Source organism: Cryptococcus depauperatus, chromosome 7, assembly GCF_001720195.1.
Source record: "Cryptococcus depauperatus CBS 7841 chromosome 7, complete sequence".
In the NCBI taxonomy this organism is placed as follows: domain Eukaryota; kingdom Fungi; phylum Basidiomycota; class Tremellomycetes; order Tremellales; family Cryptococcaceae; genus Cryptococcus; species Cryptococcus depauperatus.
Genome location: NC_089474.1, coordinates 1,417,257 through 1,428,145, shown reverse-complemented (window position 1 = coordinate 1,428,145; position 10,889 = coordinate 1,417,257). Strand labels below are relative to the sequence as shown.

Genomic DNA, 10,889 nt, shown 5'->3' with positions numbered 1-10,889 from the left:
AGACCGATTACCATCATACGTTTGGCGATTGTCCAAGCAATGAGAAGGGGACGTATTATCTGCAGAAAATGAGCGTCCTCATCATCACTGTCATCTTTAGCACTGTCGCCGCTTTGATTGCCTCTATTTCTTATCTCATATGGTCCGTCGTCTATGCTAGTGGCGACAGAAGCAGCTCCCATACCATCAACTGATCCTTCACCCTATCTGCTAAGACGCAGGGCTTGTGTGAACTCGTCGCATAAGAAAATGTCTCCAGGTTTGTGTGCTATATTCAAGGTTCTTTCAACGTGATCGCTCAATGTAGACGTGTCGTTGTTACGGAAAGAAACAATAAAAGTAAAAGCAAAACACTATAAAAAAGGTGGTTCGGTGATTGAAGTCCCCCGAAACTAGGGATAAAATATGAAAATCGCGTTCTAAATAACATATACTCTATCTATTCCAGCTTTCCTATTCACTTTTAACGTTCCACATTGACGATGGACCCAACAAAAGCACAAACTGTCGCAACGTTTGCTCATCTCAAGTCGCAAAAGGCCAATAAGCAATGTTTTGATTGTGGCGCCAAGAATCCAACATGGACGTCTGTCACCTTTGGCATTTATCTATGTCTCGACTGTTCTTCGGTGCACCGTAATCTCGGTGTACATATATCCTTTGTACGCTCGACAAACCTCGACTCGTGGTCTTTGGGACAGTTACGCACTCTCAAGGTAGCAGGGAATCAGAGCCTTACGGAGTTTTTCAGCAAGAATGGTGGAAGCAATTTACTTCCACCTGTAAGCAGTGATGCCCGTACGAGGTATACCAGCAAGGCAGCCGGGTTGTATAAGGAAGAGCTCGTGCGTAGAGTGAAAAAGGATATAGAAAGACATCCACAGGGTATACACATTGACGGACTTGAGCTCACCCCCCTTGCTTCGCCTTCAAAGCCAGCTCAGGACGATGACTTTTTCTCCTCTTGGGACAAGACACCAGCTTCAAAATCTTCCTCGCCCGCTTCCGAAGCCGCCGCCGCTCCTGCCTCTGCGCCAGGTCTTCGACCCGCCTCGAGGACAGTCACTTCCTCAACACTACGTCCCTCTGCACCCTCTACACGCCCTGCCAGCGTTTCTCGTCTTTCTTCCGCCCCCTCTAGTAACGCCACTACCGCTGTGTCTAAGCCGTCTAAGCTTGGGGCTTCTAAGCTTGGTGCTAAAAAGGCTCCCACTCCAATCGATTTTGAGGCTGCTCAAAGCGCCGCAATCGCAGAGGAAGAACGAATTAAGAAGCTTGGATATGAACGTCAAAAGGAGGAAGAAGAAAAAAAGGCTCAGCGTGAAAAAGAAGCTGAAGAAGCTAGAAAAATTAAAGCTGAGGCAGTGATGACTTCTAGCGGATCAGGTACCTCTGCAAATGAATCTAAGAAATCTGTTGTAAATGTTCCTGCACCAGTCAGGTTGGGTTTTGGACAGGTTCATGGAGTTGCAGCGCCCAGTACTAGTAAGACGTAAGCCCTTTAATTATATGCTGTGGAATTAAGGCTTACAATGTAATGTTAGGCGCACTGAGCAAGCTGACGACGTCCACGTTGCCAGGGAAAAGTTTGGCAACCAAAAAGGTCAGTAAAATAAATGAGCTCCCAAACATCCTCCTCTGATGCCTCAAACAGCAATCTCCTCCGATATGTATTTCGGACGTGGTACATATGACCCCTCTGCCACCGCCGCGGCTCAAACCCGACTCCGCGATTTTCAAGGCGCCACCGCCATCTCTTCCAATGCTTATTTCGGCCGGCCTGAAGATGATAATCCTTCTGGCGATGGTGCCCAAGACACTTATGGCGGGGGCGATGGAGAGGATGTTGTTGCGAATCTCGAGAGAGGGCTAAGGGATATGGCAGATCGAGTTTTGGGAGATCCAAATGTTAGAGAATTTGGTGATCAAATTAGGCAAGGTGCCCTTAAGGTCAGATTCATTCCTTTTCTGTTATTATCTTGTGTGCTGAATGGACCAATCAGCTTTCTGACTATCTTCAATCATTTGAAGGCCGCTAGAGTCTATTTCAATGGCCTCAACCTCATTCATTCATTGCTCTCGTTTTCCCTTGCTTATCGATGCACTCTTGCTTCTTTGAGCGTTTCATTTACTATGTCAAGACTCTGAACGTCTGCAAGCTTGAGTCAAGACTCAAGGAACGGCATGCAATGTATTTAGTTTTCCAACTTACAATGAAACTGAGTTATACTCCATGTTTGTCTTAGAAATGAAATGGGTGCGAAGGGTGAATCTCCTACGCTCATGATGAACGGAATCATGTGAAACGGTTTCGTCATTTTTTTTTACTCAATAAACTAGGTTAGATAACAAATAGGTATCAATTGCAATCAATTTCAAGGTTGTAAGCTCCATATACAAGCATCCATGGAAAAACAGAAAAGTGAACAAAAATCAGATCAGTGTCCTGGAACTACTGTAAACCTTGCTGTAACCTTTCTAATATTGTGAACAACGAAGTAGCTATGAACATCTCTTAGATACAACGTGATAAATGCATACAATTGGGACTACATAAACTCCCTTTGTTCCAATAGAAATCAGATGCCAGATTAACAATTTCTCATACTCTTTTCCCGCCTCTCAACTTCCTCTCTTTATCTCCAACAACATTAGTAGGCGAGTGTGCATTTTTGTTGACGTATGCAGTGACATTATCTATTGAGGATCTTGTCTTCATAGCGCTTTTTGCTCGAATGTGTGTGTTCTTGACCTTTTTGTTAGGAGATTTGATATTTTGAGAAGCAGGTGGAGGCTCATTAGTACATTTGGAAAATTCGGATGGTTTGTCGATTGGGTGGGAAGATGGCGGCTCGATGGGATCACTAACATCCTCGTATTGAGAGTCTTGCGGTGGGCTGGGAGAGTCTCGTATGTTGGCAAAGCGGGTCTGTTGCATTACAATGAGTGTAGCTCAAAATCATATGGCCTAAGGATACTTTACCTTCTTATGAGGCTTGGGTGGCAACTGAACCAGTGAACACATTGATTGTGCGATTGGTGGCTCTATGAAAACATTATCTACTACTGGCTCTTGCTGATGATGGTTGTCTTCGTCGTCTAACATATTTTCAGGGTCCATAAGGCGTCGCTTTTTCTTGTTGAGGGGTTTTTGAGGGCCTAGGCAAGATATTTTGCTCGGGTCTGGTGCATGCAACGAAGCTGAGAGTTTTGTAGAAAGATGATATGACGGAGAGTTGTCAGAAGATGGCTGTCAAGAATACTTAGCAAAATCCACAAAAGAAATATTTGTAAAGTTTTCACAGTTACGGGATTGATAGTACTTGATATTGGTGGGTCGGATAAGGGTGAAGGTATGTTCTAAGAAAAAGCTGGAACGACCTCATAGTGACAGGACTGTTTGAATAAAAGACATACCAATATATTACTTGCCAATTTGTCATGGCAAGAGCTTGACATTTGAGCTTCAAGTTTCTTACAACGGGTCTCGAGCTATAGAAACTGGGTAACTATATATGGATAAACAAAACGTTACAAGTTTACCTTCTTAATGGCATTGCCTTCAGGGCATAAGCACCTAACAGGAGCTGAGAATGAGACTGTAGCACCCACACTTCTCATCAAGTTCCTGTCTGTAGAATGCTTACTGCATGTCAGCGATCCGGCTCGATTCAAATAACTACGGGATTACCTTGTTCACCTCGCTTGATTTGCAATATCATTTTCTGAACTATGTTCTTTTCATCAATAGTCTAGGCTCTTTTAATTTAAGAGCGTCAAGGTCTAATATCATTAGAAACATACAAGCTGGTCCTTCTCCCATCGCGTTGCAATATCTTGCCCGTTTTTGAAATAATTGTCGTAAGATTCTTTGATCAAAATATTTTCCCGGGATATCTGATCAATATCATGCTGCGTTTTGCGAATTTTCTGAGACATTGTATCAATAGTATGTTGTGAGTTTCCGATTTCTTTTCGTAGCTCTTGAATATGAGTGTTCTTATGAATGATCTGATTGAATTTTAGTTTTTTATTATTATTTATGAGTACAATGTTAGGGTCCCACCTCGGCCTTCATTCGCTCCAGTTCACAGGCATCGGAGCGCATCGTTTTCATTTCCTCCATAATATGTCGTAGAGAATCAAAATGTGTTTCTAACTGGATAACGTCAATTTGATGTCAATAATCTCATATTCTTTGAAATACGTACTTCGATGGAAGTAGGTTTAGAAATCTGTGTATTTATTTGAGTCTTAAGAATTGTTATTTGATCTTGAAGTGCTTCTTCATGTTTGCGGACGCCTTCAAGGGAAGTCTACAATCACACTTGTGTAGGAAAGAATAATCAACCAAGAGATATCATGCTCACCTGGGCCGATTTCAACTGTAGCTGCGCCTCTTTGACAGACTGCACAAGACCACAAACTTTATCTTTCAAAGCCTACAAAACATCAATGAACTATCAATAATACTTGACCTACTTGTTCTCTGATTCTTGTTTCTTGTAGGGTCTTTTTTGCATCGTCACTTTCCTCTTGGATTACTCTGATTTCTTTCTGGAACATTTCTACTTTGATTTTATTCTCCGTTGTACAACTTGTGAGAGCAGCAGAGAGATCTAATTCAGTTTGACGAGCTCGTTGCCTTGAAGCTGCTACGTCAAGCCTTACTTCAGCAAGGCTCTTCTCAGTACTTGTTACAAGAATCAGTGAGGACCAGATAATGATACACCGATTGCTGACCAAGAAAGCAACTGAGAGAGGTTTTCTGTTTTTGAATTCCATTCCTTTTCTGAAGCTTGCAAATTCATCTGAGCCTCCTGAAGGGCTTTTTCACCTTTTTCCTCGAGGTCTTTAATGATGTCTTTCAAATCCTTGCCTTGATAGCCCACAGCGTGAACTTGCGCCTCAAATTCTGCCAGCCGTGCTTGGAGAATGTCTCGGTGATTTTTCAGACTTTCGTAATCCTTCATGAGTGTAGTGTACCTTAAGAATGATATCAGCAATCTACGAAGAGACAAAAGCCGGTTTATGATCACGGAACTCACTCTTCTTCTTTGTTCAAAAGCCTCTGCTCCGCCCTTTTTTGAGAATCTAAAGCAGCCATAAGAGCTTGTGACCTGTCCAAGATGGCTGCCCTCAGTCTGAAAATCTCTATCAGCCCTTCCATCTGTTTGAGTCGCCGCCACAACAATGTACTGAGCAGCGGTACTTATCATCTGTGACACATTCGGAATGAGCTGTTCCTCAAAAGAACTCAATTTACCCTCCAAAGTAGATCTAAACTCATCAATTAGAGACGGCTTTTGAAGAATGACACAGTCAGTCCGGATACTCACGTCCGAATATGAGCTTTGTCTAGTTCTTCTGATTTCGAGCTTAGGTCATCACTCAAACGGACATTAAGAGTTTTGACTAAGATTAAGTCATATCAATAACGGATTTAATTGGCATGAGATTACACACCGCTCTCCAACTCTTCTGTTACATTGATGTTAAGTGAAAGCTCCTCCTTTATCTCATCTAGCGCCAGGCGCATTCTTGTTAGAGTTTCAGCATGAGCGGCAGCATCTACAATATAATTAATACTCGATTTGACACTCTAGTAAATGTCAAAACTGACTCACCTCTTGTTGCCTCGCTCATGGTCTCAGATTTGAAGTGAGACATTTCGTCTGACAAAGTCTTAACAAATTCCAAGTGAAATTGATTATGGGTTTCATAGCTTTCTTTGAGCTCTTGAACAGCTTGCATCTTCACAAGATCTCTAAGACTCATTCAGCGAGACTGGATGCGTGTCATTCAGTTACGAGAACACCACTCACTTCTGTTTGACATGGTCTCTCCATTTTTTGGCATTTTCCATACTAGTTTTCCAAGTTTGCTGATCTTGCTTGTAGAGACCGTTGAGTCGATGGTTTTCATCTATTAGTTTAACATTGGTAGATTGCTTCTCGTCGTGAAGTTGCTGCACTTTTTGAAGTTCGTTTTTCTGGAATGTAAATTAGCTTTATGCCACACATTGCAGCAACGAAATGACTAGATCTTTAATCTCTCCATTTTTTTTCTGCAACAAAACTAGAAGCATGTGCTCTGAGCCGTATTGTTCGCTGTCATGTTTCACTTTCAAAATTTCTTTTCTTTCAGCTTCTTGGAAGGTTTGTAGCGTACTCCGTTCTTTCATCGAGGGGGAAACAGGCAGGTTTGCAGCCTTATCTTGTTCTGCCACTCTGTAACTAGTGGAGAGTTCTTGAGGGTGATGTTCAATCGTATCCTGTTCTTGATTCACTGGTTGAATAACGGTAGATGTCTGTATAACAGATTGGTTTCGTTCGACAGCGTTGCGCAAATTACAAACTGCAGTTTGATCACTAATGGCTGTTCTGTGATTTGGTGAAAATATATGGGGTCTTTGAGAAGTGTGTGGTAGGACTGGGCTTTCATGAACAGAATTAGTATTGATAGGCTCTTGAATGTAGTGTTGGTTGTGGTATTTATCATGAGATTGGATTGCTCGATGGCTAGAGCCCACGCTCTTGCCCTCTTCGTGGGTTTGATAGCTGTTTGATCGGATCCTGATATTTGTCTTGGTCTGCTCGCAACGGTGCTGTCCTTCCTGTATATTCTCAATGGTTGTGTTGAAGCTCCTGGGTATAGTAAAAGTGTCTGCTTGCAAGTACGGTATTGAAGATGGATTGGTCCCAGAACCCCACGGAGAGGTTTGTTCCTTTGGTTGTTGTGATTCGAAAACAACATGATTTGTGTAATTTTGTGGTATTACAGGAACATCAGAACGGTTGTTCTCATTGGAAACGAAGGCGGCATTAGGTGATGGCAGAGAGATAGCTTGTTCTCCGAATGGTTTTGCAGGCAGAAAGTTTTTCATGTTGCGTATATTTTCAAACATAGGCATATGTTGACTTTTAGATGCAGGCAGAGTTGGTTTTTGACTTGCAGTTTGAATCTCGCTTGAACCACAGGGTACCCAAAGCGATGAGGTAGCAGGTGATGATATGTCACTTGGCAAAGTAATTTGGGTCAAGGGGCGGGGTTTCTGTGACCTTGAATATGAGGGAAACATTCCGCGAGGTCTGCTGGCCATGCTTGGGGTTGAAGTAGATTGCTGGGCAAGAGAAGCATCAGTCATGTCAGTTACAAAAGTATTTGATGAAACAGGCTTCATGTTTTGACTTGGTTCATGTTTGGGAAGTTCGTTGGTGTTCTTGGAAGACAACATTTCAATATCGCTTTTTTCTATTTTCATGCTACACGATAGCTTTGAAACGAATAAAACAGGTCGAAATGGCGTAACGGACCCATCAGTCATGGTAGAAATGAAGTAAAAATTGTATACGCTCAAAGCAAGGAACGTATATTACTTACATTACGGATAATGTATCTAGAGTCAGTTCTAAGTAGATCAACTTTACAGAGTCAGAGGACGGATAATAAATAGACGCTGGCATTGATATCAGCTTTATGCAATGAAATTTGCCTGTTGTAGTAGACTGAAAGAGCATGGAACGGGAGACAGCAGTTAATAACCTTGACCATAGCTGAGCGGTCCATCAACAGGGCACTGCTAGGTGACAAGAATACGTAAAACCTGAGTACAATGTGTTTTCGTTCTGATCTCATTTCGAAATGAGAAACCTTGATGTGACTCTTGGGACTTACTTTAGATACTCTATAGAGCTGAGACAACTATCTCATCTGGCTTGAAGTCTAAAAAGGGTGATTAAGAAGAAAAATAGAAGAAAATGAGGAATAGATTGAACAACGATGCATACATGTGATAAATATATATCAGAGGTTGACTGGACTTTTGTCGCTAAGACCTTTTACGTCATGCTTGCCTCCACCTTCGCGTCTCCGTTGGTGTTGTACATTAACGCGAAAAAACAATCCACCAAAACCCCGCCGTTTTGTACATTCTATTGCCTTTATTTTCTTTTTGCTCTACTTTATTACGTGCCATCAACAATTCTTTATATGCTGCCAAACTACGCAGTCTGAGCACTTGTGCTCTGCATATAATCCAGTACCAAGAACACATATCGCTGGTAGCTGTAACTGCCTCTGCGCTAAAACAACGTCTCCACCTTTCCCTTAAGGTCTCCTGCTTGATCTTATACCATGTTTCCCTTGTCTACTTTCGCAGCTATCTGAACATCTGGGCTCTCCTTCTGAGGTCTGAGAACCTCCACTAACACATTTTAAGCAGCTGCGATGGGGCCAATATTGAGCAAAGAAGGCGAAAAGTTCCACCTCAATTTTTCACAAATGCCGATCCATTGATTGCAGGCTCTGTTGCTGCACCATGACGCCACATGTTCAGTTATATGAGATGCGTGATCTGATTGATCAGTTCCTCAACACATGGGCTCAAATGTTTGGGCAGAAGTTTTGCATACATCCCAAAATCGACTTTGGTTAAGTACTTGAAAACGCCTTTCACGTTAGAGGCTGTCCGACCTCCGAGCAAGAGAGCAGATGGCTGAAGATGTACCGAGTTGTTCCTCAAGCCATCAAAGGCCTCCAACTATCGTTTCTCGCCAGTTCAATACAGGCGGAACTTCGTTGCTAATACCTCCTTATATCTTTGGCGCTTCTGTCGCAGTCATCCAACTATACCATGGACTAGTCATGCACAATATCCTGTGCTCTCCTGGCCTTTCACTGCCCTCAACCCTGACACATAATTATTCTATCTATCATATATATTCGTATATACACTGAGATAAAAATCCATCTTTCTTTTGCCCTTTCACCGGATTTTTAACAGGTTGACTGGGACTGTGTTCGATATTACTTCTCAGATCGTAACAGGATCCTTTTTATCTTGCAATGTGACTCTCCTCTTGTCCTCATTACCAACTAAAGGATATTTTCCCAGGCTTTTGGAGGCGTTATTGGTGTGTTTGCTGCTTGAAACTGGCAATAAGCTTATAGGCTGCTAACAGGGGTCTTTCAAATCACTTGGCGATTGTGGGTATAAAATAGAGAACATTCAATGATTTATGAAGCGTACAATCATCGTCTCAAGCAACGGTGTTATTAGATTTGTGTGGTATGTGTGAACTATACTGTAAAGCAGTGAGATGAATGTTTCAAGAAAGAATATATTTGAATGGGAGGACCAGAAAAGTACTAAGGCGTTGGTCATCCTTACGACTTGAATATGGCTAAATTCTCATCTGGATGTGACTGTAAGTTCACTTCACTACAATCGCATGCATCCGTTCTTCAGTCGAGCTATGTACAGTTTCGTATTTTACGGGTCTAATGCTGACAATAGACCCAATGTTGGGCCAATCAACGGATAGGACTCCATGAGCAGGGCACCATAATGCTCGATTTCATACGTTTAGCAAGTTTTACCGTCTGGTATGTGAAGATCAGCTCTGTTGTGGGATCTGATAGATCAGAGTCGGACTCACATCCCGAACAGTGTCGCTCCAGCTTCCAACTGACCACGCCTGGTCTCGTGTACGTTTGCGGGCCTCCATGTCACTGGTACCTAGGTGAGTATAGAGCCAATAGGATAGCAGCCAAAAAAGAAACATACGGGTACTGCCAGATATGATGAACTTCGTGTAACTGCCCAGCTTGAGAAAAAAATGCCCCAACAGGTTGCTGTTAGGTTTGTCAACTCTTCTTCTTTTCGCATTTCGTGCAAAAAAAAAAAAAAAAACAGAAATGTACCACGAATCTTTTCCTAGCCTCCAAACCTTTTCTCCAGGCAAACTCCCAATCTAATAGCTTTCCAGGCTGCAATAGATAGCTTCTCATCTCAAAAACGCCTCCATCCGGGTAGCCAGAGTCATGCGGAGGAGACGAAGGCCAAAATGAAAATTCAGATACGATCTGATGTTGACGGGATTGAAGATGGGGTAAAATATCTTTCAAAAGTTGCGATATTTCCTGAATACAGGACAAAGTCAGAAAGCTTTTCCCAAGGAAGGATATGACTAAAAGATAACTAGAGAAAGAGAGCCTACCGGGTCGGTTCTGAACAACCTTGTACTCTCGTCGAAACCTTTGTATCCTTCATACTCAAAGATGTGGGTAAAAGTCCCAACGTCGCCAACAATGTTCTCCCAACTTCCCATTAATTTGACTCCTCCCAATTGGCCGTTCCTCTCCATCACCTTTCTAAAGAACTTGTCGGCTGCAGCCACATAAGCATCTCGTTGAGCAGGGATCACTGCATGTGTAATCTTCTCATGGACATATTTGCCACGTCCAACAATAGTTGAATGAGCTTGCTTTGAGGGGTCAACATCGACCAAACCTTCGGCTTTGGCTTCTTTTGAGCCATAGAAAAGCGCCTGCAATCGTGACGTAAGTAGAGTTATCTTAGTGTATTGGCCTATCCATAGATGACAACATACGCCTAAGAATCCTTCACCACCTTGCTTTGGGTCATCTTCCTGAGCCTGAGACTGGAAAGCTTCAACGGTATTGGTTTGATTGGCTCGCTTGAGTTGAAGGATAGGGGAGGTGTGTAGGAATGCCAAAGCGGGTTGAAGAGCTGAGGATCTCTGTTCACTCCTAAATGCAGAAAATATGCCTGTACGAGTCAGAAGCCGCTTGCTAATCATGTCGAATGATTTCACTAAAGATGATTAAACATATAGGAATATATATGGTAGAAGCAAGATTTGTACACAACCGTTGGGCAAGTTACGCCTTCCGGCCATTTACCCCCATTTGATCGGGCCGGCCAACAACCGGTCGAACTGTGAGGGTAGAATTGCTTCCGCTTCAGATACACCAATCCTTTATGAAAAAGCAAATTGCATTCATCTCTCTTGTACAGAGGGTATTGAATAACCGTGTACTCATAGTCTCCAAGTCTCTACATGAAGCGCTCCAAGAATGATAAC

The 10,889-nt window shown here is 42.6% G+C and overlaps 3 protein-coding genes across 3 annotated transcripts; 1 reads left to right on the top strand and 2 right to left on the bottom strand.

The window, feature by feature from the left end:
- Positions 1-482: 482 nt before the first annotated feature.
- On the top strand, positions 483-2,039 carry L203_105886 (uncharacterized protein; the record flags this gene model as incomplete). The annotated part of the gene is made up of 4 exons (XM_066215248.1): positions 483-1,492; positions 1,545-1,603; positions 1,655-1,950; positions 2,004-2,039. 4 exons carry the CDS (start codon positions 483-485, stop codon positions 2,037-2,039), a joined length of 1,401 nt encoding a protein of 466 aa, XP_066071345.1.
- Positions 2,040-2,602: 563 nt separating this feature from the next.
- L203_105885 (uncharacterized protein) lies at positions 2,603-7,264 on the bottom strand (the record flags this gene model as incomplete). The annotated part of the gene is made up of 20 exons (XM_066215247.1): positions 2,603-2,929; positions 2,984-3,250; positions 3,310-3,360; positions 3,418-3,492; positions 3,544-3,560; positions 3,613-3,642; positions 3,692-3,752; positions 3,805-4,011; positions 4,067-4,159; positions 4,212-4,316; positions 4,371-4,409; positions 4,483-4,693; positions 4,744-4,986; positions 5,049-5,144; positions 5,200-5,280; positions 5,340-5,415; positions 5,467-5,571; positions 5,628-5,767; positions 5,826-5,992; positions 6,041-7,264. The coding sequence occupies 20 exons, from the start codon at positions 7,262-7,264 to the stop codon at positions 2,603-2,605; spliced, it is 3,615 nt and encodes a 1,204-aa protein (XP_066071344.1).
- Positions 7,265-9,315: 2,051 nt separating this feature from the next.
- Positions 9,316-10,604, bottom strand: L203_105884 (uncharacterized protein; the record flags this gene model as incomplete). Its single annotated transcript, XM_066215246.1, has 6 exons — positions 9,316-9,384; positions 9,441-9,513; positions 9,569-9,636; positions 9,706-9,924; positions 10,002-10,331; positions 10,395-10,604. 6 exons carry the CDS (start codon positions 10,602-10,604, stop codon positions 9,316-9,318), a joined length of 969 nt encoding a protein of 322 aa, XP_066071343.1.
- Positions 10,605-10,889: the final 285 nt, after the last annotated feature.